The following is a 22,678-nucleotide window of genomic DNA, read 5'->3' on the forward strand; positions in this document are numbered from 1 at the left end:
TCCAAACCAAAAGAGTAGCTTAGGGAGTTATTCTAGCCAAGGGTTAATACACAGACTATTGTTCTATTTGTCCTTACTTTCTACTTCTCATATATTTTTCTGCTGACAAATCTTATTGCTACCGCTTAGCTCTAACCGCAGTTCTGCTGTCTCTGAGGCCTGCCTCTTGCAGCTTTCCCAAAACCCTCTGATTTTATGGATTCCCACACCCTCCCACTGCCATAACCAATAAATCAGTTTTAAATGTCTGCTGTAAAGGTGACATTTTTGGAGTCAAAGCCAGCTGCAATTCCGTAGGTTCCGTTGGCCCTTCACCGACACACATTTGGTCTGTGAGCCATGAAACACACACCCAGCTGTGCAGGACCAGTCCTTGTGCCGTTCCCAACACTGGCTGACAGACTGAGGGCTCTGTGCTGCTTTAAAGGTGAACTGGGGAGAAATGGAACCCACAGAATAAAACTTGGCCCCCTTTTTGTCAGGGTGATGGTCGCGCTCAGTGAGCAGCTGGGAGTGGGACTGGGGGGCACTGGGGGGATGTGGGACTGTGGGACCGTGGGATTGGGGTTCTGGGGGGTGAGAAATAAGAGAGAGAATAGAAAGTTTCAGTTCTCCTGAAGATACTGGATAGGGCTTAAAGATGAGCTAGCAGAAGTCCACAGAAGGATGTAAAAGTGTGGACACAGCAGGGCAAACATGGCTGGAACCCGTGAAGGAACAGAAAAGGGGAACTCCAGTGAGGGATTTTTGACAAGTTCTGTAACACAGAAGGGGCAGTGCCTGCCCAAAACGAAAGTTTGAAGTGAGGTTATCTGGCATATTGGGGCACTCAGTGAAAACAAAACCGAGAAACCTCATATTTAGGACTCTCCAGTACCATAAAAGGATTTCCAGAAAGAGGCGGAGCCATGCAACTCTTTTCTAGGAAAAGTGAAGATTCTGTACTTGGTAAGGGACACATTTTCATGAATATTTATAATTAGGATGGATAAATACCCCATGGCAAAGTCCCCTGTGACCTGCAGGACCAGGAGAGATCCACTGTGAGTCTGAGCTGATAAAGAATTCTGACTTTCTGATAACTGCAGTTCCATCAGGGAGTTCACTCCAGCTGATTTCAGTATTGGGGCTGGAGGGACCCCTGGGGACTCTCGGGGGATCACGGGACTGAGGGATTGGGATTGCAAACATGGGGGGACACTGGGGGAGTCATAGGACTGGGATTGGGGGGCTCTGGGGGAAAATGAGGGGGGACATGGGATGGTGGGGGTGGGATTGGGGTGATGGGGGAGGCTAGGACACACTGTGGGGGCAGGGAGTGATGGCTGGATTTGGGTTGATGTCCTGGGGTGACACAAAAGAAATTTGGGACTGGGAGTAGGATTCGGGTCTGGAGATGGGCTGAGGGGGACATTGGGGGTCTCGGAGTGACCCCAGGATTTTGGTCGGGATCCTGCTGCGGCTGAGAGGACTTGTAGACATGGGATTAGGATTGGGCTTCTGGGGGGGCAGGAGGACACAGTACTGTGGGATTGGGATTGGGGTCCCTGGGGGGCTGGGCGACTTTGGGGAGGCATAAATAACCCCAGAATTTGGGATCAGGGACCCCAGACATGACCATGGGTTCTGCTGGCCAGGAGTGCCTCCCTTCCCCCTGGGCTGACCCCATTTCCCTCCCCAGTCCCTCACTGATGAACCCTCTCTGTGTCTCCCCCATGTCCCCTCTGTGTCCCCCAGTGTCCCACACTGGTCCTGGTGGCCTCTCATCTCCATGGCCACCCTGGCTCAGACCCTGGCACTGCTGGCAATGGCCATGGCCACCATGGCTGTTGATGTGATGCCCCTGGACATGGCCCCGGACTCCTTCGATGATCAGTACCATGACTGTGGCACTAAAATGATGGTGGAATTGCCGGCTCTCAACAACTCCGAGTTCCAGCAGAATCCTCTTTTTGCCCAGGCCTGGCTTAATGCCACAGCCAAGTGGCAGAGTCGGGGGTCCCCTGTGTCCCCTCTGTCATCTCCAGCCCAGGCCATCGCCCTCATGGCCTACACGATGGATGAGCTGTACAGAGAGTTCAACGCAGCCGTGCGTACAGCCGGGCGCTCCAGCCAGGAATACCGGGACAACTTCCACTTCAAAACACTGCATTTCCTGCTGACCCAGGCCCTGGTGACACTGAGACAGGCTCAGAATGGGCAGTGTCACAACGTGTACCGGGGGGTGCGCATGTACAGGTTCAAGGCAAAGCCTGGTGACATCGTCCGGTTTGGTCAATTCTCTTCGGCGTCAGAGAGTGAAAAAACTGCCAAGCGCTTTGGGAGTGCCACGGTGTTCCAGGTGTACACATGCCATGGTGCAGCAATCTGGAATTTCTCCAAGTATCCTAACGAGAAGGAGGTGCTGATCCCACCATATGAGACCTTCCAGGTCATCAATGTCAGCCAGGAAGGAGAAAGGGCTACGATCCAGCTCCGCTCCAATGGGACCTTCAGCAACTACACCTGCGAGTGGCTGCAAGGTGACACCACAGGTGACAACCTGGGGGGATGGGGACACCCACTGTGGCCATGGGGGCACCAACGGTGGACAGGGCACACCCATGACCGGGCACAGAGGGTGGGGACACTCACTCAGAGTTTGGGGACAGGGAGAGGCCATGCTGGGGACACCAAGTCTGGGGACACCCATTCTGGGCACGGAGACAGGGCACAGAGATGGAGATCCCTGCTTGTGGGAGGGAAAAGGGAAAGGAAGACCCATGCCAGGGGACAAGAGGGACAGGGACAGAGACATGGGCCCCGACCCCGTTCCGACCCTGTTACTCCCCACCAAAGGCAGTGCTGTGGGGATGGGCCCTGTGTGATGAACGTGGGTGGGCTGGGACCCCTCATGGCACATCCTGAACCTCTGTCACCACCTGTCACCCACCATGGCACTTCCTGACTCCACCTGACCCCTGTCACCTCCAAGCCCACCATGACAGCCCTGACCTCCACGGCCCCTGTATCCCTCCATCCCTTCCCCAACACCCTCTCACCTGTCAACTCATGGTCCCCATCTCTCCTGTCACCTCTAACCTGCCTGTATGCTTGTCCCCTACTCCCTCCCTCCCCACATGGTCCCCTCTGACCCCTCTCTCTGTCCCCCAGGTGGGAGCATCCCCAGCGCCCCCTTCCACCTTGGAGGACTCCTCCTGGCCACCACAACCTTGGCAGTGGCTACAGGGATCCTCTGAGTCAGGAGGCCGCCAATGCCACTGAGGTCACTCTGGTCACTGTGGCCACCATGATCACCAAAACCTCCCGGACCCTCAGAGGAACGAGACCACGAAGGCTACCAAGGCCACCCCTGACACTCTGGCCACCTTGGCAGCTACTGCCACCATGAGGTCACTGCAGCCATCAGAGGCACTCTGGACACCATGGTCTGTATAACCGCAAGGCCGCTGTGAACACCAAGACTCCCTGAGCCACCAGAGCCACTCTGACCACTGCGCACATCAGGGCAATGGTGCAAAGCAATCCTATTAAAATTTTCTATCAAAACAATTTCATTGAATAATTCTGTCAAAGCCAGCAAATAGAGACAATTCCTAAACAGGGCTCAATGTCTTTCCCCACACCAACAATCATGGGAATGTCTCTTTCTCTCAGCCTCAAGGAGCATCCCTAGGGAGCATTTCCTTCCCAAGGGAGGATTCTCACACGCATTTCATTCCAAGTAGAGTAAGGGAGAGGAATCTCTGTCTCAGAGGGGAATCAATATTCCCAGTGTGAGCTGATGGATGGCCAGGCCATGCTCTGATGCTTCATCCTCAGTTGTCAATTCAGTGTTGGTGATTTGGACTGGTTTTAGCCCAATTCAGCACCAAAATCAGCACAAGACCCCTCTCAGTGCAGCCTTGATGGCCACCAATGGGGCATTGTCCCTGGGGCACGTTCCAGGCAGAGCATCCTGCCAAATTCTGCAGTTCAGGGGGACCTTAAAGGCAGGAAATTGGGATGTTCAAGAGGGCAAGGGCGGGTCCTGTCCCTGGGGAGGGACAGTCCCCAGTGCCCGTCCTGGCTGGTTGGCCTGCTGGAGCATCTCTGGAGAAGGATCTGTGGTGCTGGTGGGTGACCAGTGGAGCTGGCTGTGTGGCCTCAGGCCAGGAGAGACCCAGGGGATTTTGGAAAGAGTGGGGTCAATATGCCAGGGTGGCTCCATCCTAAACAATTGCAGAGCCCCTGGGGCCGGGATGGGGCGGGGCGGGCGCTCAGCACCCCCAGCAGCTCGTGCTGCCGCCTGCTGTTGGCAGCCAGAACTGCAGCTGGGAGCAGCGCATGCGCAGTGGGTGCTGATTTCCCGCGCTCGCTGCTGCCCTCCTGTGGACAATTCCCAAAGCACAGCTCCAGGAGATGAGCGGGTAAAGTGGGAAAATTCCCTGCTTTGAAAGAAAAAAGATTTTCCTGAGCGAAACATCAGGGGGTTTTTCCTTCAATAAATGGGTGGTGCGGCCTCTGGTCCCATGTCTCTATTTTATTTTTTATCCTTCTTCAATCTGTTTGTTTTTCTTTTTTTCCTCCCAATGCTTCTTCTGAAGTATTTCCTCAAATCAGGAACTTTGGAACTGGGCCCAGACTGATTGTTCGTCCTTTTAAAATTGCACTCAAAAGCCCCGCCAGCTCCCTCAGCCCTTCCTGGTGCTCCAGACCCTTCCACAGCTCCATCACTTCTCTGGACGCTCTCCAGCCCCTCCAGGTCCTTTCTGAGGGTCTCCCGTGAAAAAGGGAAACATTTCCCTCTTCAGGAAAAAGGGAGGAATATTTCTCCATCACCTGTTTGAAGACCAAGCCTTGAAAAATAAAGCTTTCAGTGGTCTCTAAAGAAAACTCCAGGAACTGCTTTATTTTAGGAAATGAGGCATTCTGCAGGAAAGGTGTTAAAGGAGCTGTAGGGGATACATCAGGTGAGCCAGCAGCAAATTTTGGCAAACTTTTGATACACCCAGCAAGCAAGGATCAGGGTTTTATTCATTTCTTATACAGCAAGTTAGCAAGCAGCAATTTATTGCTACACCAGGCAAGGCAGCCAAGGAGCACTAGGAGGTGGCCGTGACATTGCCACTCCCCAACCCCTCTGTCCAGAAGTGCCCAAGTGGCCCCAGGTGCTGCCCAATCTCTGCTGTCCGTGCTGTCCTGTGCTGTCCTGGCAGCTCCAGCCCCCTCGTGCTGGTCATGCTGACCTGGCATCATTCCCTCACTGGGCACCGCTTGGAGGGGCTTTTCCAGGATGGACACCATGGTACAGTGACCATGGTGGCCACAGTGGCTGTGGTGGCCACGGTGACCTTGGTTGTCTTGATAGCCATGGTGTCAATGGTGGTCTCAGAAGTTGCAGTGAACACAGTAGTCACAGCGTGCATGGTGACATCATGGGTCACTGTGGGCACAATGGCCATGCTGACGATGGTGGTTCCAATGCCCAGAGTGGCCCGAGTGGTCGTAGAGACCAAAGTTGCCACAGTGGCCGTAGTAACAATAACGACCACAGTGGTCACAGTGGGAAAAAGGGACCATAGCGGTCATAAGGTCCTGTGTAGCTTTGGTGGCTTCATTTATCTGGGGGTCCCGGTGTCCTTCGTCCTGGTGGCTTTCCACAGTTGCCTCCACAACCACCACGATTTTGGTGGCCTTGTGACTTAGAGAGTTCCAGTGGCCACTGCCATGGCCACGGTAGCAAGGAGAAGCCCCCCAAGATTGGGAGAGTTCCTGGGGAGGCTCCCACCTGTGGGGACAAAGAAAGGGGTCAGGGGATCCTGGGGTGAGAGGGCCAGGCGAGCATCAGGAGGGCCATGGGGAGAGGGACAGAGGTGGTGGGGGGCCCTGAGGATGTGGTGTCAGAGGGGGCCATAATGAGGTCCATATCCCCTTGTACCCAGCCATGTACCATGTACCTTGTCCCTCCAACCCCAGCACTGGATGCCCCTGTCCCCCTCACCTGACACTGGGTGTCCCTATTTCCTGCACCGAAGCAATGTTGTCCCTGACCATGTCTCGACCTCTGCGTGTCTTGTCTCCCAGCCACAGTGTGTGTCTCTGTTCCCTCTGGGTCATGGGTGTCCTCAGCAGCATGTCTTCTTGTCCCCAGCCCTCTCTGAGTGTCCCCATCCCCCCAGGTTGTTCCCATGATGTCACCTCACAACCACTGGCAGTTGTAGTTGCTGAAGTTCCCAGTTGAGCGAAGCGCAATCTGCACCTTCTTCCCTTCTCTGGTGACTTTGGTGACCTCAAAGGGTGGGATCAGCACCTCCTTCTCACTTTGATTGTAGGAGAACTTCTCAATGTGCGCTCCTAGACACGTGCGCACCTCGAACATCGTGTCTGTCCCATAATATTCCGCCACCGTTTTATTCAGTGACGACGAAGTGAATTGACTAAGGCGGACTTTATCACCATATTTCACAATGAACTGTGTCTTTTTCACTCCCCGGGACACGTCCAGACACTTATTATGGCATTTCAGCTTCTGGAGGGCTTGGGTCAGCAGGAAATGCAGCGTTTTGAAGTGGAAGTTGTACCGGTATTCCTGGCAGGACCGTTCAGCCGAACTCACATCTTCATTGAACTCCCTAAACACATCATTCATTGTGTAGACCATGAGGGCAATGGCCTGGTCTTTGGTCAGAAAGGATGAATAGGAACCTCGTTTCTGCCACTCGGCTGTGGCCTTCTCCCAGGCCTGGGAAAACTTCTTGTTCTCCCGGAAGTCGGAGCGCTTGAGGGCTGGCAAGGCCGCAGTCATGGCAGGGCCACAGTTCACGTACTGGCCATCAAAGGAGTTGTGGGCCATGTCCAGGGGCACCATCGTGATGGCCACAGTGGCCACAGTCATTGTCAGCAGTGCCAGGGTGTGAGCCAGGGGGGCCATGGAGAAGAGAGTCCACAGGGACCAGTGTGGGACACTGTGGGACACAGAGGGAACACAGAGGACAGATGGTGTGACACAGGGAGAACACTGGCGCATACCAGGGGATTCTAAGGGGACACTGATGGGACAGAGGGGACTCTGAGGGACATGGTGGGACATGGGGAGGCTTCTGTGGTGAGGGGCTGGCGAGTGACAGTGGGGTCAGCCTAGGGAGAGTGGGGGCTGCCCCAGCCAGAAGACCCCTGGACATGTACTGGAACCTGAACCCAAATCCTGTGATCATTCCAGGATGCCCCATTGTTCCCCAGACTCTCAATCCCACTCCCAGCTCTGTGTCCCCCCTCCCGGTCTTTCCCAGTGCCTCCATTACCCCAATCCCTCTCCCAATCCCTTGTACCCCTCCCAGTGACCCCATGTCCCCCAGGACCCTGGCCCAAGGTTTGGGGTCCCCAATGGGTCCCACTTGTCTCTGTCCCCTCCCCCCCTTACCCGAACCCCACTCTCAGTCCCATGACCTCCCTGGGGACCCCTGGACCCTGATCCAGTCCCATGTGCCCCCCAAGTGTCCCCCAGTGCCCCACTGCCACTCCCATGGTCCTGTGTCTCTCATCGCTGGTCCCCTGGATCACCCCAGGACTTCAGTCCCTGTCCTGTGAAACCCTCAGTGCCCCCCCAGACCCCAATCCCTCAGTCCCATGTCCCCCCCCAAGGGTGCCCAGTCCCTGTTTCCAAAATTGACCAGAGTGAAGCTCCCTGATAGAACTGGAGGTATCAGAAAGCCAGAATTCTTGATCAACTTGGACTCACAGCAGATCTCTCCTGGTCCTGCATGTCAGGGTATTGGGTATTTATGCATCATAATTATAAATATGCATGAAATTGTGTTCTTTATCTAATACAGAAACCAGCATTTTTCCCATAAATAGTTTGCATGGCTCTGCCTCTTTTAGGAAATAATTTTTATTTTGCTGCAGAGTCATAAAAATTAATTTTCTCAGTGTGATTTTCACTGAGTGCCCCAATATCCCAGATGACCATGCCTCAAAATTTTGCTTTAGGCAGCCGCTGCTCCTTCTGTGTTATAGAACTTGCCAAAAACCCCTCACTGGAGCTCCCTTTATCTCTTTCTCCACAGGTTCCAGCAACCTTTGCCCTGCTGCGTCCACACTTCTACATCCTTTTATTGTTTTTCACCTGTTCATCTTTAAACTCGACCAAGCACCATTAAGGGATCTAAAACTTTCTATTCTCTTTCTTACTGCTCACCCCCCAGGACCCAAATCCCACTGTCCCATTTCCCCCCAGGTTCCCCCCAGTCCTACTCCCCACTGCTCACTGAGTTGCACTCACACCTCAGATACCAGTTGGGGTATCCTATCAGGTGACATCTGCGGAGGATCAGAAATGGAACATGAAGCCATGATCAATATGATCAAGTGAAGTCAAATTTATTATAACTCTGTTCTACTGTTCACGCTCCTCAAGCTACTCCATGATTGGTTCAGCCTATCTGTGCATGCGTCTCAAGCCTTCAGCTGATTGGTTAGTCTTCTTTCTTCATGCCTCTCACTGTGGTTTATTGTCTTGCCTTCACACGCTCCACTGTGGTTTTTTGCTCTGTCTTCTTAGCGTGACTCCCATCCTGTATTTGTGTTTCTTCTGAGTAGGCTCTTCCTGTTTTCGAGGTATGGGGGACAATGTGAAATTCTACTCAGACCCCATAGAGGTTGGCTTGGGCACTGTGTCCATTTTCCTGCAAAAATCCCTCAACAGAAATCCCTGTAGGCACCTTGAGCCTGGGGTTGATCTCTTGAGGGATTACCTGGGAGACTGAGTTGAGCTGCCCAAAGAAGTGGCTGTAATACAATCCAGGGCAAATCATCATGGGGATCGACAAATCCCTGTGGGAAATAGACTTGCATAAAAGCTGCACAAGAGGTTTCTTTGAATTCCAAGCCATCACCTCCAGGAATCACTGAAAGAGGAAACACTCCTGGGGATAACTGGCAAATGGATTTTCTGAGCTACCACGCCAACATGGGCTCAGGTATCTCCTGGTGGTTGTGGACCCCCTCTTGGATGTCCAGATCTTCTCCTGCCTCACCAACAAGGCCAGGGAAGTCACCCTGACACTCCTCCAAGAGATCATCCACAGGCTCAAGGTGCCTACAGGGATGTCATCTGGTAGGGGACCCCAATCGGTATCTGAGATAAGGCATCACCTCAGTGAGCAGTGGGAAGCAGGACTGGGTGGAACTGAGGGGACATGGGACCTTGGGATTGGGTTCCTGGGGGGTGAGCAATAAGAGAGAGAACAGAGAGTTTCAGATCCCTTAATGGTGCTGGATAGTGCTTAAAGAAGAACTAGCAGAAAACCAATAAAAGGATGTAAATGTGTGTACACAGAAGAACAAAGGGGCTGGAACGTGTGGAGAAAGAGATAAAGGGAACTCCAGTGAGGGGTGTTTGGCAAATTTTGTAACACAGAACAAGCAGTGTCTGTCAAAAGTGAAAGCTCAAGCTGAGGTCATCTGGCATACTGAGGCATGCACTGAAAACCGCACTGAGAAAACTCATTTTTAGGACTCCCCAGTACCATAAAAGGATTTTCAGACAGAGGTGCAGCCATGCAAATTATTGCTAGGAAAGGTGAAGTTGCTGTACTAGGTGAGGGACACATTTTAATGAATATTTATAATTAGGATGGATAAATACCCCTTGGCAAAGTCCCCCCTGAAGTGCAGGATCAGGAGAGATCTGTTGTGAGTCCAAGCTGATAAAGAATTCTGGCTTTCTGATACCTCCAGTTCCATCAGGGAGTTCACTCCGGCTGATTTTGGTATCGGGGCTGGGGGGACTCCAGGGGTACTTTTGGGGGGAAGATGGGACTGAGGGATTGGGATTGCGGACATGGGCAGGCCCTGGGGAGTCACAGGTCTGGGATTGGGGTAATGGGGGGCTCTGGGGGTAATGAGGTGGGACACGGGATGGTGGGAGAGGGATTGGGGTCTTGGTGGGGGGGGCTGGGAGACTCTTTGGGGGCAGGGGGTGATGCCTGGATTTGGTGGAGGTCCTGGGGTGACACGAAAGAAATTGGTGACTGGGTATGGGATTGGGGCCTGGGAATGGGCTGAGGGGGACACTGGGGGCTCACAGGGTGACCCCACCCCAGGATTTGGATCGGGACCCTGTTGGGGATGAGGGACTTGTAGTCATGGGATTAGGATTGGGCTTCTGGGGGCCTTGGTATTGTGGGATTGGGATCCCTGGGGCTGGGGCACATTGGGGAGGCATAAGTAACCCCGGGATTTGGGATCAAGGACCCCAGACATGCCCTGGGGTCTGCTGGCCAGGAATGCCTCTCCTTCCCCTGGGCTGCCCCCACTCCCCTGCCCAGTCCCTCCCTGAGGAACCCTCCCTGTGTCTCCTCTGTGTCCTCTCTGTGTCCCTCAGTGTCCACACTGGTCCCTGTGTCCTCTCCTCTCAATGGCCCCTCTGGCACAGACCCTGGCACTGCTGGCAATGGCCATGGCTACTGTGGCCGATGAGATGAAGCCCCTGGACATGGCCCTGAACTCCTTCGATGACCAGTACCGGGGCTGTGGCCCTGACATGATCGCTGCATTGCCGGCCCTCAACCGCTCCGAGTTTGAGCAGAACAAGAAGTTTGCCGAGGTCTGGGTAAAGGCTACAGCTGAGTGGCAGAGGCAGGGACCCCCTGAGTCCCCTCTGTCCCCAGACCAGATCATCGCCACCATGGCCTTCACAATGGATGGCCTCCACAGCGTGTTCAATGATGCTGTGCGGGTGGCTGGGCGTTCCCAGCAGGAATACCGGGACAACTTCCACTTCAAAACGCTGCATTTCCTGCTGACCCAGGCCCTGGCAACAACGAGGGTCGGTCTTCAAGGGCAGTGTTATGACATGGTCCAGCACCTGTGTGGGATCTGGTTCAAGGCACATTATGGTGCTATAGTCCGATTTGGTCACTTCATGCCAATATGGATGAGAGATGAGCCTGCACAGTGCTCTGGGAAGGAGACGGAGTTCCAGGTGCACACATGCGAGGGCGCGAGTGTCGGCATAAAAATCGGAGATTCCCCAATTCAGTTCATTCTGATCCCACCATTTGAGACCTTTGAGGTCATCAACGTCACCCAGATAGGGGACAAGGCAAAAATCCAGCTCCGCTCCACCGGGACCTACAGCAAATACAACTGCGAGTGGCTGCAAGGTGATGGCACAGAGGGCAGCCTGGGGTGATGGGGACACTCACTGTGGCCATGGGGACACCCATGATAAGGCACAGGGCACCAGGAAATTCACTGGGGATCGTGCAGGGACACCCACTGTGTGGGGGAAGACAAGGACGCCCCGTGCTGGAGACCCCAAATCTGGGGACACCCATTGTAGGGACAGGAATGCCCATTACAGGGCACAGGGATGGGGATCCCCACTTCTGGGAGGGAAAATGGACAGGGACACCCGTGTCATGGGACAACAGGGACAGGGAAAGAGATGGGGACCCTCTGTACCTACCCTGTCCTGCGCTGCCAAAGGCCATGCTGTGGGGATGGGCCCTGTGTGCTGGATATGGGTGGGTCACGGACACTCCCTGGCACTCCCAGAACCCCTGCCCCCCCCTCAAGGCACCTCTGACTCCTCCTGACCCCTGTCACTCCTAAGACCACTATGACCCCCAACCTCCCTGGCCTTTGTACCCCCCATGCCCCCCCAACACCCTGTCACCTGTCAACTCATGGACCCCATCTCTCCTGTAACACTGAAGCCTCCATTATTGCCATCCCTGACCCCATTCACTCGCCTTATGGTCCCCCTGATGCTCATCTTTTTCCCTCAGGTGGGAGTGTCCCCAGTGCCCCCTTCCATGGTGGAGGACTCCTCCTGGCCACCACAGCCCTGACACTGGCCACTGGAATCCTCTGAGCCATGAGGCCACTGAGGTAACTGTGGTGACTGTGGCAACCAAGGTCACTGTTGTCACTGTGGCCACCACGATCACCAAGACCATCAGGACCCCCAGAGAAAAAAGACCACCAGGGCTACCAAGGCCACCACTGCCACTAGGGACACCCTGGCAGCTATTGCCACCATGAGGTAACTGGGGCCACCACTGTCACTGTTGCCACTGCAGCCACCACAGCCTCTCTAGCCACTATGGTCACAATCACCACTAAGGCCACTTTGGCCACCATGATCACCAAGACTCCTTGAGCCATGAGGATACCACAGACACTGTGACCACTGTGGCCACCAAAGCCATTGTGCAAACAGTTCTATAAAATAATTCAGTCAAAATGATTCCATTAAATAAATCTGTAACAGCCAGCCAAAAGTGACAATTCTTAAGCAAGGCTCAATGTCAATCCCCACACCAACACTTGTGGGAATGTCTCTTTCTCCCAGCTTCGAGGAGGATCCTTGAGGAGCATCCCTTTCCCAAGAGAAGAACTTCCCACACATTGCATTCCAAGCAGGAATAGGGGAGAGGAATCTCTGTCTCAGAGAGGACTGGACATTCCCAGGGTCAGCTGATGGATGGCCAGGCCCAGCTCTGGTGATTTACCCTCAGTTGTCAATTCAGAGTTGGTTTTAGCCCAATTCAGCACCAAAATCAGCTCGAGATCTCTCTCAGTGCAGCCTTGATGGCCACAAATGGGGCATTGTCCTTTGGGCACATTTCAGGCAAAGCCTCCTGACATATCCTGCACTTCAGGGGGACCCTAATGGCTAGAAATTGTGAGATTCAAGAGAGCCAGGGCAGGTTGGGTCACTGGGGAGGAACAGTCCCCAGTGCCATCCCTGGCTGGGGGCACCTGTTGGAGCAGCTCTGGAGAAGGACCTGGGAGTGCTGGTGGGTGACCAGTGGAGCTGGCTCTGTGGTCTGGGACCAGGAGGGATCCAGGGGGCATTGAGAAGAGCAGAGCCAGGAAGTCAGGGAGTATTCGGGACCCTCTGCCCTTCCCAGGGAGGCACATCAGGAGTGCTGTGTCCAGCTCTGCCCAGTGCCATGTCCTGTTCTGGGCTGCTCTGGACTCAATCCTGTGCTCAGGGATGACGCTGCCTGAGCTGGGAAGTTGGGCCAGGTGCCCACTCTGCGTCCTTCCAGCTTCACCCATTCTGGGATTTGGGGGTTCTGGCAGTTGTGGTTCAGGAATTGTCCACGGGAGAGCAGCAGCGAGCGCGGGAAATCAGCAGCACTGCGCATTCGCCGCCCCCAGCTGCAGTTCCGTGTGCCAACAGCAGGCGGCAGCACGAGCTGCTGGCGCTGCTGAGCGCCTGCCCGGCCCCATCGCGGCCCCGGGGACTCTGCAATGGTTTGGGATGGAGCAACCTTAAAGCCCGTCCGGTGCCATGGGCAGGGACTTCTTCCCCTGGGCTGGGCTGTTCTTGGCACTGCCCAACCTGGCCTTGAACTGTTCCAGGAGTGGGGCAGCCACAGCTTTGTTTTAGATGGCTAATATGGTGATTGACTCTGAAAATTAAGGGATGAATATTGTGTTTATGTTAAGGGAAATTTTGTTGATGTATGGTTATGTTATTTAGTTTGTTGTTTTGACACTCTGTGTTCTCCACATTGCCCCCTTTCCCCCACCTGTATTGTTGTACAGGACAGCTGTGGTTGTCAGGATTGTCAGGGACATGTACCTGTGCCCCTTGCATGGGGTGGTTGGGAATGGGGAAAGCCTGTTGCTGCGGGGAGGCGTGGCATGGCAACATCTCACCTCCTACCACGCTGCAGGAAGGTCTCCTCCAATGGACAGCATGGAACAGTTAACTGGCGGGCGGTGAGAGGGGCCAGGGATTAAGAAGGAAAATGTTTGAATATGTGTGACTGCTTATGAATATGTATTTGGCTGATGCAACACCAGGGATATAAAGGACAGAGCTGCCATTTTGTGGATGAGACTCTGACTGCAGCTGAGCATATCGCGTAGGATTCAAGTGGAACATTTGTGCTATCTACCTTTTGAGTAGAAAAATTCACCTTGCCAGAGATTTACTTGCAGAAAGGAGACAGAAGTGCCCTGTAATTTTATTCGTGATCAAATGAAGAGGCCATGGGGAATTTCCCCATGGGGTGTCTCAAATTGCTGGAACATGCAGCCTCCTTTTTACCCCAATTTCCCACCCGTATCTCCCACTTCCTTTCCCCATTGGCTGAGGTAGTTGGAAGGTGCAGACCTCTCAATCCACCTACTGAACGTCTCCCTTGCTATGCACCCCACCCTTCTGTAACACTAACCCATGACCATTAAAATGAGCTTTAACGTCACCCTGGGCAGAGTAATTAATATTCATAAGCCTGTAAAAGCTTTGTTCTTCTTCTTGTGGTTCAGGAATTTTGCAGGATCTTGTCTATGCAGCAGTCCATGTCAATGAAGAATATTTTCTTAAACTGACAGTTTCTCAGGTAACTTCCCTATCTGCAAGTCCCAGGCTCTATCTACCATCAGATTCCCACAATCTATTTTTGAAGAAACATTCCTCTTTTTCCTTTCTAGGTTGAATTAATTGGGATGCGGAAATTGAGTTTGCTTGGTTTTAAATCCTGAATATGTAGGGATTCACAGAATTTGGCCAAGAACGAAAATAAATGAATTTTCAAAGAAGTAAAGGGCAGTTAATGAAATGTTGTGGGTGGGGAGTAGGTAGAATTTTCTTTTTCTCTTCTCTTCCCTTCCTCTTTTTTCCCTTTTTTCTGCCCAGGGAAAATGGCAGTGGTGGCCTTGGTAGCCTTGGTTGCCTCTTTTCTCTGGCAGTCATGGTGGCTTTGGTGATTATGGAGACCACGGTGACCTTCATTACCTCATGGCTCAGACAATCCTGGTGGCCACTGCCAGGGCTGTAGTGGCCAGGAGGAGCCCTCTGAGGTGAGAGGGGGCCCTGGGGATGCTCCCACCTGGAGGGAAAAAGAGGAGGATGAGTGGTCCATGGAGTTCAACAGGTTGAGGCGGGTCATAGAGGGGTCAGGAATTTCAGGGGTACAAGGAGGGGAGTGAGGGGAGTTCAGGTGGGATGGAATACCATGGGGGTGGGGATCAGGGTAGTCAGGAGGGCCATGGGGGCTGTCTGGGGTTCAGAGGGGGCCATAACACGGGGTGAGTAAAGATGGGGGTCATGGGCAGTGGGAAGGTTGTTGGTGACCAGTGGCTGGTGTGCAGCAGGGAGGTTTGTGGTCAAGGGGCCATGGGGGCTTTAGGGATGATGGGGTGTCAGAGGGGCAGTGGGGTAATACAGGGAGCAAGGGGTTTCAGGGGGACCATGATGGCCTTTGGGGCTGACAGGTGTTGGGGGAGATAGGGGGTGCCATGAGGGGTGTCAGGGTGGGTGGGAGAGGTTCAGGGGAGGTCAGGATGGTCCTGGCCCACCAACGACCAGCTCACAGGGCTGGTCCCCAGAGAGCTGGTCTGCAGAGGGGAGGGACAGAGACAGCAGAGGAGGGTTCCTATCTCTGTCCATTTCTCTGTCCCTGTATCTGACATTCCCTGGAAGGGGTGTCCGTGTCCCCTCCCTGCACCCTGCAATGTGTGTCTCTGTCCCTGTCCCCCATCACCTGTGGATGTCATTGTCCCCTGTGCCTTTCTCATGGGTGTCCCCATACCCACAGTGTGTTTCCCCGTCTTCCAGGTTTTCCCCATGATGTCACGTCGCAGCCACTCACAGCTGTATCTGCTGAAGGTCCCACTGGAGCGGAGCTGGATCAATGCCCTGTCTCCTTCCTGGGTGACACTGGTGACCTCAAAGGTCTCAAAGGGTGGGATCAGCACCTCCTTCTCACTAGGATTGGAGGAAAATTTTTGGATATCCACTCCGTAACATGACTGCACCTGGAACATCATGTCTGTCCCAAATTGCTGAGCAATCTGTTTATGAAGCGATGTTGATGTGAATCGACCAAACCGGATGGTGTCACCACGCCGTGCTTTGAACCGGATACCACGCACCCCCTGAAACACATGGTGACATCGTGGTCCCCAATTGTCCCTCAGTGTCACCAGAGCATTGGTCAGCAGGAAATGCAGTGTTTTGAAGTGGAAGTTGTCCCGGTATTCCTGATGGGAGCGGCCGGCCACATGCACGGCAGCATTGAACTCCTTGTACACGTCCTTCATTGTGTAGGTCATGAGGGCGATGGCCTGGGCTGGGGACAGAGGGGTCACAGGGGGCCCCCGCCTCCACCACTCATCTGCAGCCTTCACCCAGGTCTGGGCAAACAGAGGATTCTGCTGCAACTCAAAGTGGTTGAGGGCTGGTAACAACTCAGTCATGGTGTGTCGGCAGCCCTGGGTACCGGCCATCAAAGGAGTTCCAGGCCATGTCCAGGGGACAACTGTGAAGCCTGTGTTGGCCATGGTCATTGCCAGCAGTGCCAGGGTCCTAACCAGGGAGTCCAGAGAAGGGAGAGGCCACCAGGACTGTTGTGAAACACTGGGGGACACTGGGAAACTGAGGGGGCACTGTGGGACACGGGGAACACTGAGGAACATGGCAGGACACCGATGGGACGCTGAGGGGACGCTGAGAGGATGCTGAGGGGACGTGGGGGGACCATGGGACACAGAGAAGATCTTTCCATCAGGGGCTGGGGAAGGAGGATGGAGTCAGCCCGAGGACAGGGAGGGCAGCCTTGAGGGCCAAGAGACGTTTATACACATCCTGAGAGCCTGATCCCAAATCGTGGGGTAACTCCTGGGTGACCCAGTGTCCTCCAGTCTCCCCAGGGGTCCAAATCCCACACCCGCATTCTTGATGTAATGTCCCCAATGTCTTTTCACACTCTCCAGAACCCCAACCCAAATCTGGGGTCACCCCCTGACATTCCCAGTATCGCTCTTGCCCCAACTTCTTGCCCCAATCCCACTCCCAGTCTGGTGTTCCCTTTGGAGTTGTCAGAAATGATAGACCCCAGGACCGCAACCCAAATGCAGGGATGACCCCCTGCCCCCTGCAGTGTCCCCCTGCTCTCTCATGGAGATGAGCGCGTAAAGAGGGAAAATCCCTGATTTGAAAAAAAAGAAGTGTTTCCTCAGCGAAACATCAGGGTTTTTCATCAAAAAATAGGGGGTGCAACCTCTGTCCCCTTTTCTCCATTTTATTTTTCTTCCTTTCTCATTCTGTTTGTTTTTCTTTCTTTCCTCCCAGTGCTTCTTCTGTTGCATTGCCTCAAATCAGGAAATTTGGAACAGGCCCCAGACTGACCATTCATCCTTTTAAAATTGCACTGAGCAGCCCCCACCAGGTCCCTCAGCCTTTCCTGCTGCTCCAGACACTTCCACACCTCCATCCCTTCCCTGGACATGCTCCAGTCCCTCCTGGTCATTTCTAAGGGTCTGCAGTGAATGAGGAAAAGTGGAAAAACATTTCTCCAGCACCTCTTTGTAGATCGAAGTCTGAAAAGTAAAACTTTGATTTGCCTCTAACAAAAATTCCCAGAAAAGCTTTACTTTAGGAAATGTGGTGATCTGCAGGAGAGGAATTAAAAGAGCTGGACATGACCCCTGAACATGTCCTGGAATCTGATCCCAAATCCTGGAGTCACTCCTGGATGCCCCAATGTCCCCCAAACACCCCAACTCCCAATCCCACCCCCACAGTCCTATAACCCCCTCAATGTGTTTTGTCAGCCCGCCTGCAGGACCCTTACTCAAATCCAGGGGTCACTTCCTGACCCCCTGCAGTAGCCCCAGTGACCCCCAGAATCTCAATTCCACTCCCACTGTTCTGTGTCCCTGCCTCCCGGTGTTTCCCAGTGTCTCCATTACCCCAATCCCTTGTACCCCTCCCAGTGGCCTCATGTCCCCCAGGACCCTAACTCCAGGTTTAGGGTCCCCAATGGGTCCCACTTGTCCCTGTCCCCTCCCCCCCTTACCTGAATCCCACTCTCAGTCCCATGACCTCCCTGGTGACCCCTAGACCCTGATCCAGTCCCACGTGCCCCCCAAGAGTCCCCCAGTAACCCACTGCCACTCCCATGGTCCTGTGTCTCCCATTGCTGGCCCCAGGACCACCCTAGGACCCCAGTCCCTGTCCTGTGACACCCCCAGTGCCCCTCCAGATCTCAATCCTTCAGTCCCATGTTGCCCCGCCAAGGGGGACCAGTCCCTGATACCGAAATAAACCAGAGTGAACTCCCTGATGGAACTGGAGGTATCAGAAAGCCAGAATTCTTGATCAGCTTGGACTCACAGCAGATCTCTCCTGGTCCTGCACATCAGGGGGGACTTTTCCATTGGGTATTTATGCATCATAATTATAAATATGCATGAAATGGTGTACTTTATCTAATACAGAAACCAGCACATTTCCCATAAATAATCTGCATGGCTCTGTCTCCTTTAGGAAATAATTTTCATTGTGCTGGAGAGTCCTATAAAAGAGTTATCTCAGTGTAGTTTTCACTGAGTACTCCATTATCCCAGATGACCTTGCCTAAAAATTTCACTTTGGGCAGGCACTGCTCCTTCTGTGTTACAGAACTTGCCAAAAACCCTTTACAGCAGTTTCCTTTATCTGTTTCTCCACAGATTACAACCACCTTTGCCCTGCTATGTCCACACTTTTGCATCCTTTTATTGTTTTATGCCCATTCATCTTTAAACTGTGCCCAGCAACATTAAGGCATCTAAAACTTTCTATTCTCTCTCTCATTGCTCACCCTCCAGGACCCCAATCCCACCATCCCATGTCCCCCCAGTTGCCCCCAGTCCCACTCCCCACTGCTCACTGAGTTGCACTCACACCTCAGATACCACTTGGGGTCCCCTATCAGATGCCATCTGTGGAGGATCAGCAATGGGACATCGCGCCATGATCAATATGATAAAGAAAAGTCAAATTTATTACAAGAACAAAATGTATTTGGTCTTTGTTCTGTTGTTCACTTACCTCAAGCTAATACATGATTGGTTCAGCCTATCTGTGCACATGTCTCAAGCCTTCAGCTGATTGGTTAGTCTTCTCTCTTCACGCGTATCATTGTGGTTTATTGTTTTGCCTTCATGCACTCCGCTGTGGTTTTTTTGCTCCGTCTTCTTAACGCGCCTCACATCCTGGACTTGTTTTTCTCCTGAGTAGGCTCTTCCTGTTTTTGAGCTATCGGGGACACTGTGAAGTTCTACTAAGACCCCTTAAACACTGGCTTGGGCACAGTGTCCATTTTCCCACAAAAATCCGTAAACAGACATCCCCGTAGGCACCTTGAGCCTGGGCATGACCTCTTGGGGCAGTGCCTGGGTGACTGAGCTGAGCTGAGCTGAGCTGCCCAAAGAAGTGGCCGTACTACAATCCAGGGCACACAGCTTGGGGATTGACAAATCCCTGTGGGAAGTAGACTTGCATTAAAACTGCATGAGAGGTTCCTTTGAATTCAAAATCACCACCACCAGGCATCACTGAAAGAGGAAACACTCCTGGGGATAACTGGCAAATGGATTTTCTGAGCTACCACGCCAACATGAGCTCAGGTATCTCCTGGTGTTGGTGGATCCCCTCTTGGAGGTCCAGAACTTCTCCTGCCACACAGGGAAGTCACCCAGGTACTCCTCCAAGAGATCATCCCCAGGCTCAAGATGCCTGCAGGGATGTCATCTGATAAGGGACCCCAAGTGGGATCTGAGGTGTGACAGCAACTCAGTGAGCCATGGGGAGTGGGACTGGGTGGAACTGGGGGGACATGGGACTGTGGGATTGGGGTCGTGGGGCCTGAACAATTAGAGAGAGAAAAGAAAGTTTCAGATCCCTTAAAGGTGCTGGATAGGCCTTAAAGAAGAACCAGCAAAAAACCGTAATAGAATGCAAAATGTGTGCACATGAGAGCAAAGAGAAAGAGATAAAGGGAGGTCATGTGAGGGGTTTTTGGCAAGTTCTGTAACACAGAAGGAGCAGCAGTGTCTGCCAAATGTGAAAGTTCAAGCTGAGGTCTTCTGGGATATTGGGGCGTACTGTGAAAACCACACTGAGAAAACTCATTTTTAGGACTCTCCAGTACCATAAAAGGATTTCCAGAAAGAGGCAGAAGCATGAAAATTATTTTTTCACATCAGAAATGTGAAGTTTCTGTACTAGGTGAGGGACACATTGTAATGAATATTTGAAATTGTGGTGGATAAAGACCCTGTGGCAAAGTCCCCCGTGACCTGCAGGACCAGGAGAGATCCACTGTGAGTCTGAGCCGATAAAGAATTCCAGTTTTCTGATAGCTGCAGTTCCATCAGGGAGTTCACTCCAGCTGATTTCAGTATTGAGGCTGGAGGGACCCCTGGGGATTCTTGGGGGAGGCACAGGACTGAGGGCTTGGGTTTGTGGTGCTGGAGGGACACACTGGAGGAGTCACATGTCGGGGATTGGGGTAATGAGGGGCTCTGGGGGAAAATGAGGGGGGACAGGGGATGGTGAGAGTGGGATTGGGGTGATGGGAGGCTGAGAGACGGTGTGGGGGAAGGGAGTGATGGCTGGATTTGGGTTGATGTTCTGGGGTGACACCGAAGAAATTGGAGACTGGGAGTGGGATTGGGGTCTGGGGACCAGCCGAGGGGACACTGGGGGTCTCAGGGAGTGACCCCCAGGATTTGGGTCAGGGACCCAAGACATGCCCAGGGGTCTGCTGGCAAGAAGTGCCTCTCTATCCCCCTGGGCTGACCCCACTTCCCTCCCCAATCCCTCACTGAGGAACCCTCCCTGTGTCTCCTCTCTGTCCCGTCTGTGTCCTGCAGTGTTCCACCCTCATCCTTGTAGCCTCTCTACTCTATGGCCCTCCTGGCGCAAACCCTGGCACTGCTGGCAATGACCGTGGCCACCACAGCTGTCAAGGTGGTAACCCTGGACATGGCCCAGGACTCTTTTGATGACCAGTACCGGGAGTGTGGTCCTGTCATGACTGAGGTGTTGTCAGCCCTCAACCGCTCCGACTTTGATCAGAACCCTCTCTTTGCCCAGGCCTGGCCTAAGGCCAGAGCCAAGTGGCAGAGTCTGGGGTCCCCTGTGTCCCCTTTGTTGTCCCCAGCCCAGGCTGTCGCCCTCATGGCCTACACGATGAATGATCTGTACAAGAACTTCAACGCAGCCGTGCGTGTGGCCGGGCGCTCCCGCCAGGAATACCAGGACAAGTTCCACTTCAAAACACTGCATTTCCTGCTGACCCAGGCCGTGAAGACACTGAGGGTCACTCAGGGACTACAGTGTCACAACGTGTACCGGGGGGTGCATGGGGTCAGGTTCAAGGCAGAGCCTGGTAACATCATCCGATTCGGTCAATTCACGTCGGCGTCCCAGAGTCAAGAAGCCTCCCAGCAATTCGGGATGGACACGATGTTCCAGGTGCACACGTGCCACGGTGCAGAAATCCGGGAATTCTCCAACTATCCTGGTGAGAAGGAAGTGCTGATCCCACCCTTTGAGACCTTCAAGGTCGTCGAAGTCAGCCAGGAAGGGGACAGTGCATGGATCCACCTCTGGTCCAACGGGACCTTCAGCAACTACAACTGCGAGTGGCTGGAAGGTGTCGCCACAGGTGACAGCCCGGGGCAATGGGGACACCCACGGTGGCCATGGGGACACCATGATAAGGCACAGGGACAATGACACTCCCTCGGGGTTGGGGGACAGCAACACCCAGTGGGGGGGAGACCCCTTATACCCAGCGGACACTCATGACAGGGCACAGAGGGTGGGGAATATCACTGAGCATTTGGGGACAGGGACAGCCCATGCTGGGGACACCAAGTTTAGGGATACGAATGTGGGCATGAGGACAGGAATGCCCATGACAGGGCACAGGGATGGGGACTCCCACTTCTGGGAGGGAACACAGACCGGGACACCCCTGCCATGGGACAACAGGAACAGAGAAAGAGATAAGGACCCCCTGTGCCTACCCAGTCCCCCTCCGCCGCATCCCTTTGGGGATGGGCCCTGTGTGCTGGATGTGGGTGAGTCACGGACACTCCCTGGCACTCCCTGAACCTCTGTCCCCCCTATGGCACCTCTGACTCCTCCTGACCCCTGTCACTGCTAAGCCCACCATGACACCCCTGACCTCCCTGGCCTCCGTACCCCGCCATGCCCCCCACAAAACCCTGTCACCTGTTAATTCATGGCCCCATCACACCAGTCACCCCTAACACCCATTATGTCCGTCCCCAACCCCCTCACTCCCCACATGGTCCCCCTGACCCCTCTCTCTTCCTAGGTGGAAGCATCCCCAGGGCCCCTTTCCATGTCAGCAGACTCCTCCTGGCCACCACAGCTCTTGCAGTGGCAACAGGGATCCTCTGAGCCATGAGGCCACCAAGGTCACTGTCTTCACTGTGGTCACTGTCGCAACCAAGGTCACTGTTGTCACTGTGGCCACCACGATCACCAAAGCCACCAGGATGACCAGAGAAACAAGGCCACCAAGGCCACCATGGCCACCACTGCCACTATGGCATTGGCAGCTACTGCCACCATGAGGTAACTTCAGCCATCAGAGGCACTCTGGACACCATAGTCTGCATAACCACCAAGGCCACTGTGAACACCAAGACTCCCTGAGCCACCAGAGCCACTCTGACCACTGCGCACATCAGGGCCATTGTACAAAGAAATTCTATTAAAAAATTCTATCAAAACAATTTCATTAAATTATTCTGTCAAAGCCAGCAAAAAGAGACAATTCTTAATGCAGGGCTCAATGTCAGTCCTCACGCCAACACTTGTGGGAATGTCTCTTTCTCTCAGCCTTGAGGAGAATCGCTGGCAAGC

At 53.6% G+C, this 22,678-nt stretch overlaps 5 protein-coding genes across 6 annotated transcripts; 3 read left to right on the forward strand and 2 right to left on the reverse strand.

Moving 5' to 3' along the window:
• The first annotated feature begins 973 nt into the window (after window positions 1-973).
• LOC132080663 (erythroblast NAD(P)(+)--arginine ADP-ribosyltransferase-like) lies at window positions 974-3,379 on the forward strand. Of its 2 annotated transcripts, none has more exons than XM_059483918.1 (3): window positions 974-1,043; window positions 1,738-2,534; window positions 3,154-3,379. In XM_059483918.1, the coding sequence occupies exons 1-3, from the start codon at window positions 985-987 to the stop codon at window positions 3,237-3,239; spliced, it is 942 nt and encodes a 313-aa protein (XP_059339901.1). In that variant the 5' UTR covers window positions 974-984; the 3' UTR covers window positions 3,240-3,379. The 2 variants fall into 2 exon arrangements, with proteins under 2 accessions (XP_059339901.1, XP_059339908.1); XM_059483925.1 differs by having other exon boundaries at window positions 1,738-2,522; window positions 3,154-3,376.
• A 2,802-nt stretch (window positions 3,380-6,181) lies between these two features.
• Window positions 6,182-6,913, reverse strand: LOC132076199 (NAD(P)(+)--arginine ADP-ribosyltransferase 2-like). Its single transcript, XM_059477193.1, has one exon. It carries the CDS (start codon window positions 6,911-6,913, stop codon window positions 6,182-6,184), a length of 732 nt encoding a protein of 243 aa, XP_059333176.1.
• A 3,486-nt stretch (window positions 6,914-10,399) lies between these two features.
• Window positions 10,400-11,860, forward strand: LOC132076276 (erythroblast NAD(P)(+)--arginine ADP-ribosyltransferase-like). Its single transcript, XM_059477312.1, has 2 exons — window positions 10,400-11,147; window positions 11,775-11,860. The coding sequence occupies exons 1-2, from the start codon at window positions 10,400-10,402 to the stop codon at window positions 11,858-11,860; spliced, it is 834 nt and encodes a 277-aa protein (XP_059333295.1).
• Window positions 11,861-14,751: 2,891 nt separating this feature from the next.
• On the reverse strand, window positions 14,752-16,682 carry LOC132076353 (erythroblast NAD(P)(+)--arginine ADP-ribosyltransferase-like). Its single transcript, XM_059477431.1, is given in 6 exon segments — window positions 14,752-14,837; window positions 15,307-15,345; window positions 15,540-16,224; window positions 16,226-16,263; window positions 16,266-16,395; window positions 16,677-16,682. Coding segments are annotated over 6 exon segments (984 nt in total).
• Window positions 16,683-20,683: 4,001 nt separating this feature from the next.
• LOC132076435 (erythroblast NAD(P)(+)--arginine ADP-ribosyltransferase-like) lies at window positions 20,684-22,391 on the forward strand. Its single transcript, XM_059477539.1, has 2 exons — window positions 20,684-21,446; window positions 22,264-22,391. The coding sequence occupies exons 1-2, from the start codon at window positions 20,684-20,686 to the stop codon at window positions 22,389-22,391; spliced, it is 891 nt and encodes a 296-aa protein (XP_059333522.1).
• The last annotated feature ends 287 nt before the right edge of the window (window positions 22,392-22,678 follow it).

The sequence above is a fragment of the Ammospiza nelsoni genome, chromosome 1 (assembly GCF_027579445.1).
Source record: "Ammospiza nelsoni isolate bAmmNel1 chromosome 1, bAmmNel1.pri, whole genome shotgun sequence".
Classification (NCBI taxonomy): Eukaryota; Metazoa; Chordata; class Aves; order Passeriformes; family Passerellidae; genus Ammospiza; species Ammospiza nelsoni.

Bases quoted from the DNA above. Each gene is read 5' to 3' on its own strand.
- LOC132080663 (XM_059483918.1), top strand. From the start codon at position 985: ATGGATAAATACCCCATGGCAAAGTCCCCTGTGACCTGCAGGACCAGG. The intron at 1,044-1,737 runs GTGAGTCTGAGC...TGTGTCCCCCAG, and splicing joins AGGACCAGGAGAGATCCACT to TGTCCCACACTGGTCCTGGT. The intron at 2,535-3,153 runs GTGACAACCTGG...TCTGTCCCCCAG, and splicing joins GCTGCAAGGTGACACCACAG to GTGGGAGCATCCCCAGCGCC.
- LOC132076199 (XM_059477193.1), bottom strand. From the start codon at position 6,913: ATGGCCCCCCTGGCTCACACCCTGGCACTGCTGACAATGACTGTGGCC.
- LOC132076276 (XM_059477312.1), top strand. From the start codon at position 10,400: ATGGCCCCTCTGGCACAGACCCTGGCACTGCTGGCAATGGCCATGGCT. The intron at 11,148-11,774 runs GTGATGGCACAG...TTTTTCCCTCAG, and splicing joins CAACTGCGAGTGGCTGCAAG to GTGGGAGTGTCCCCAGTGCC.
- LOC132076435 (XM_059477539.1), top strand. From the start codon at position 20,684: ATGGCCCTCCTGGCGCAAACCCTGGCACTGCTGGCAATGACCGTGGCC. The intron at 21,447-22,263 runs GTGACAGCCCGG...GTCGCAACCAAG, and splicing joins GCTGGAAGGTGTCGCCACAG to GTCACTGTTGTCACTGTGGC.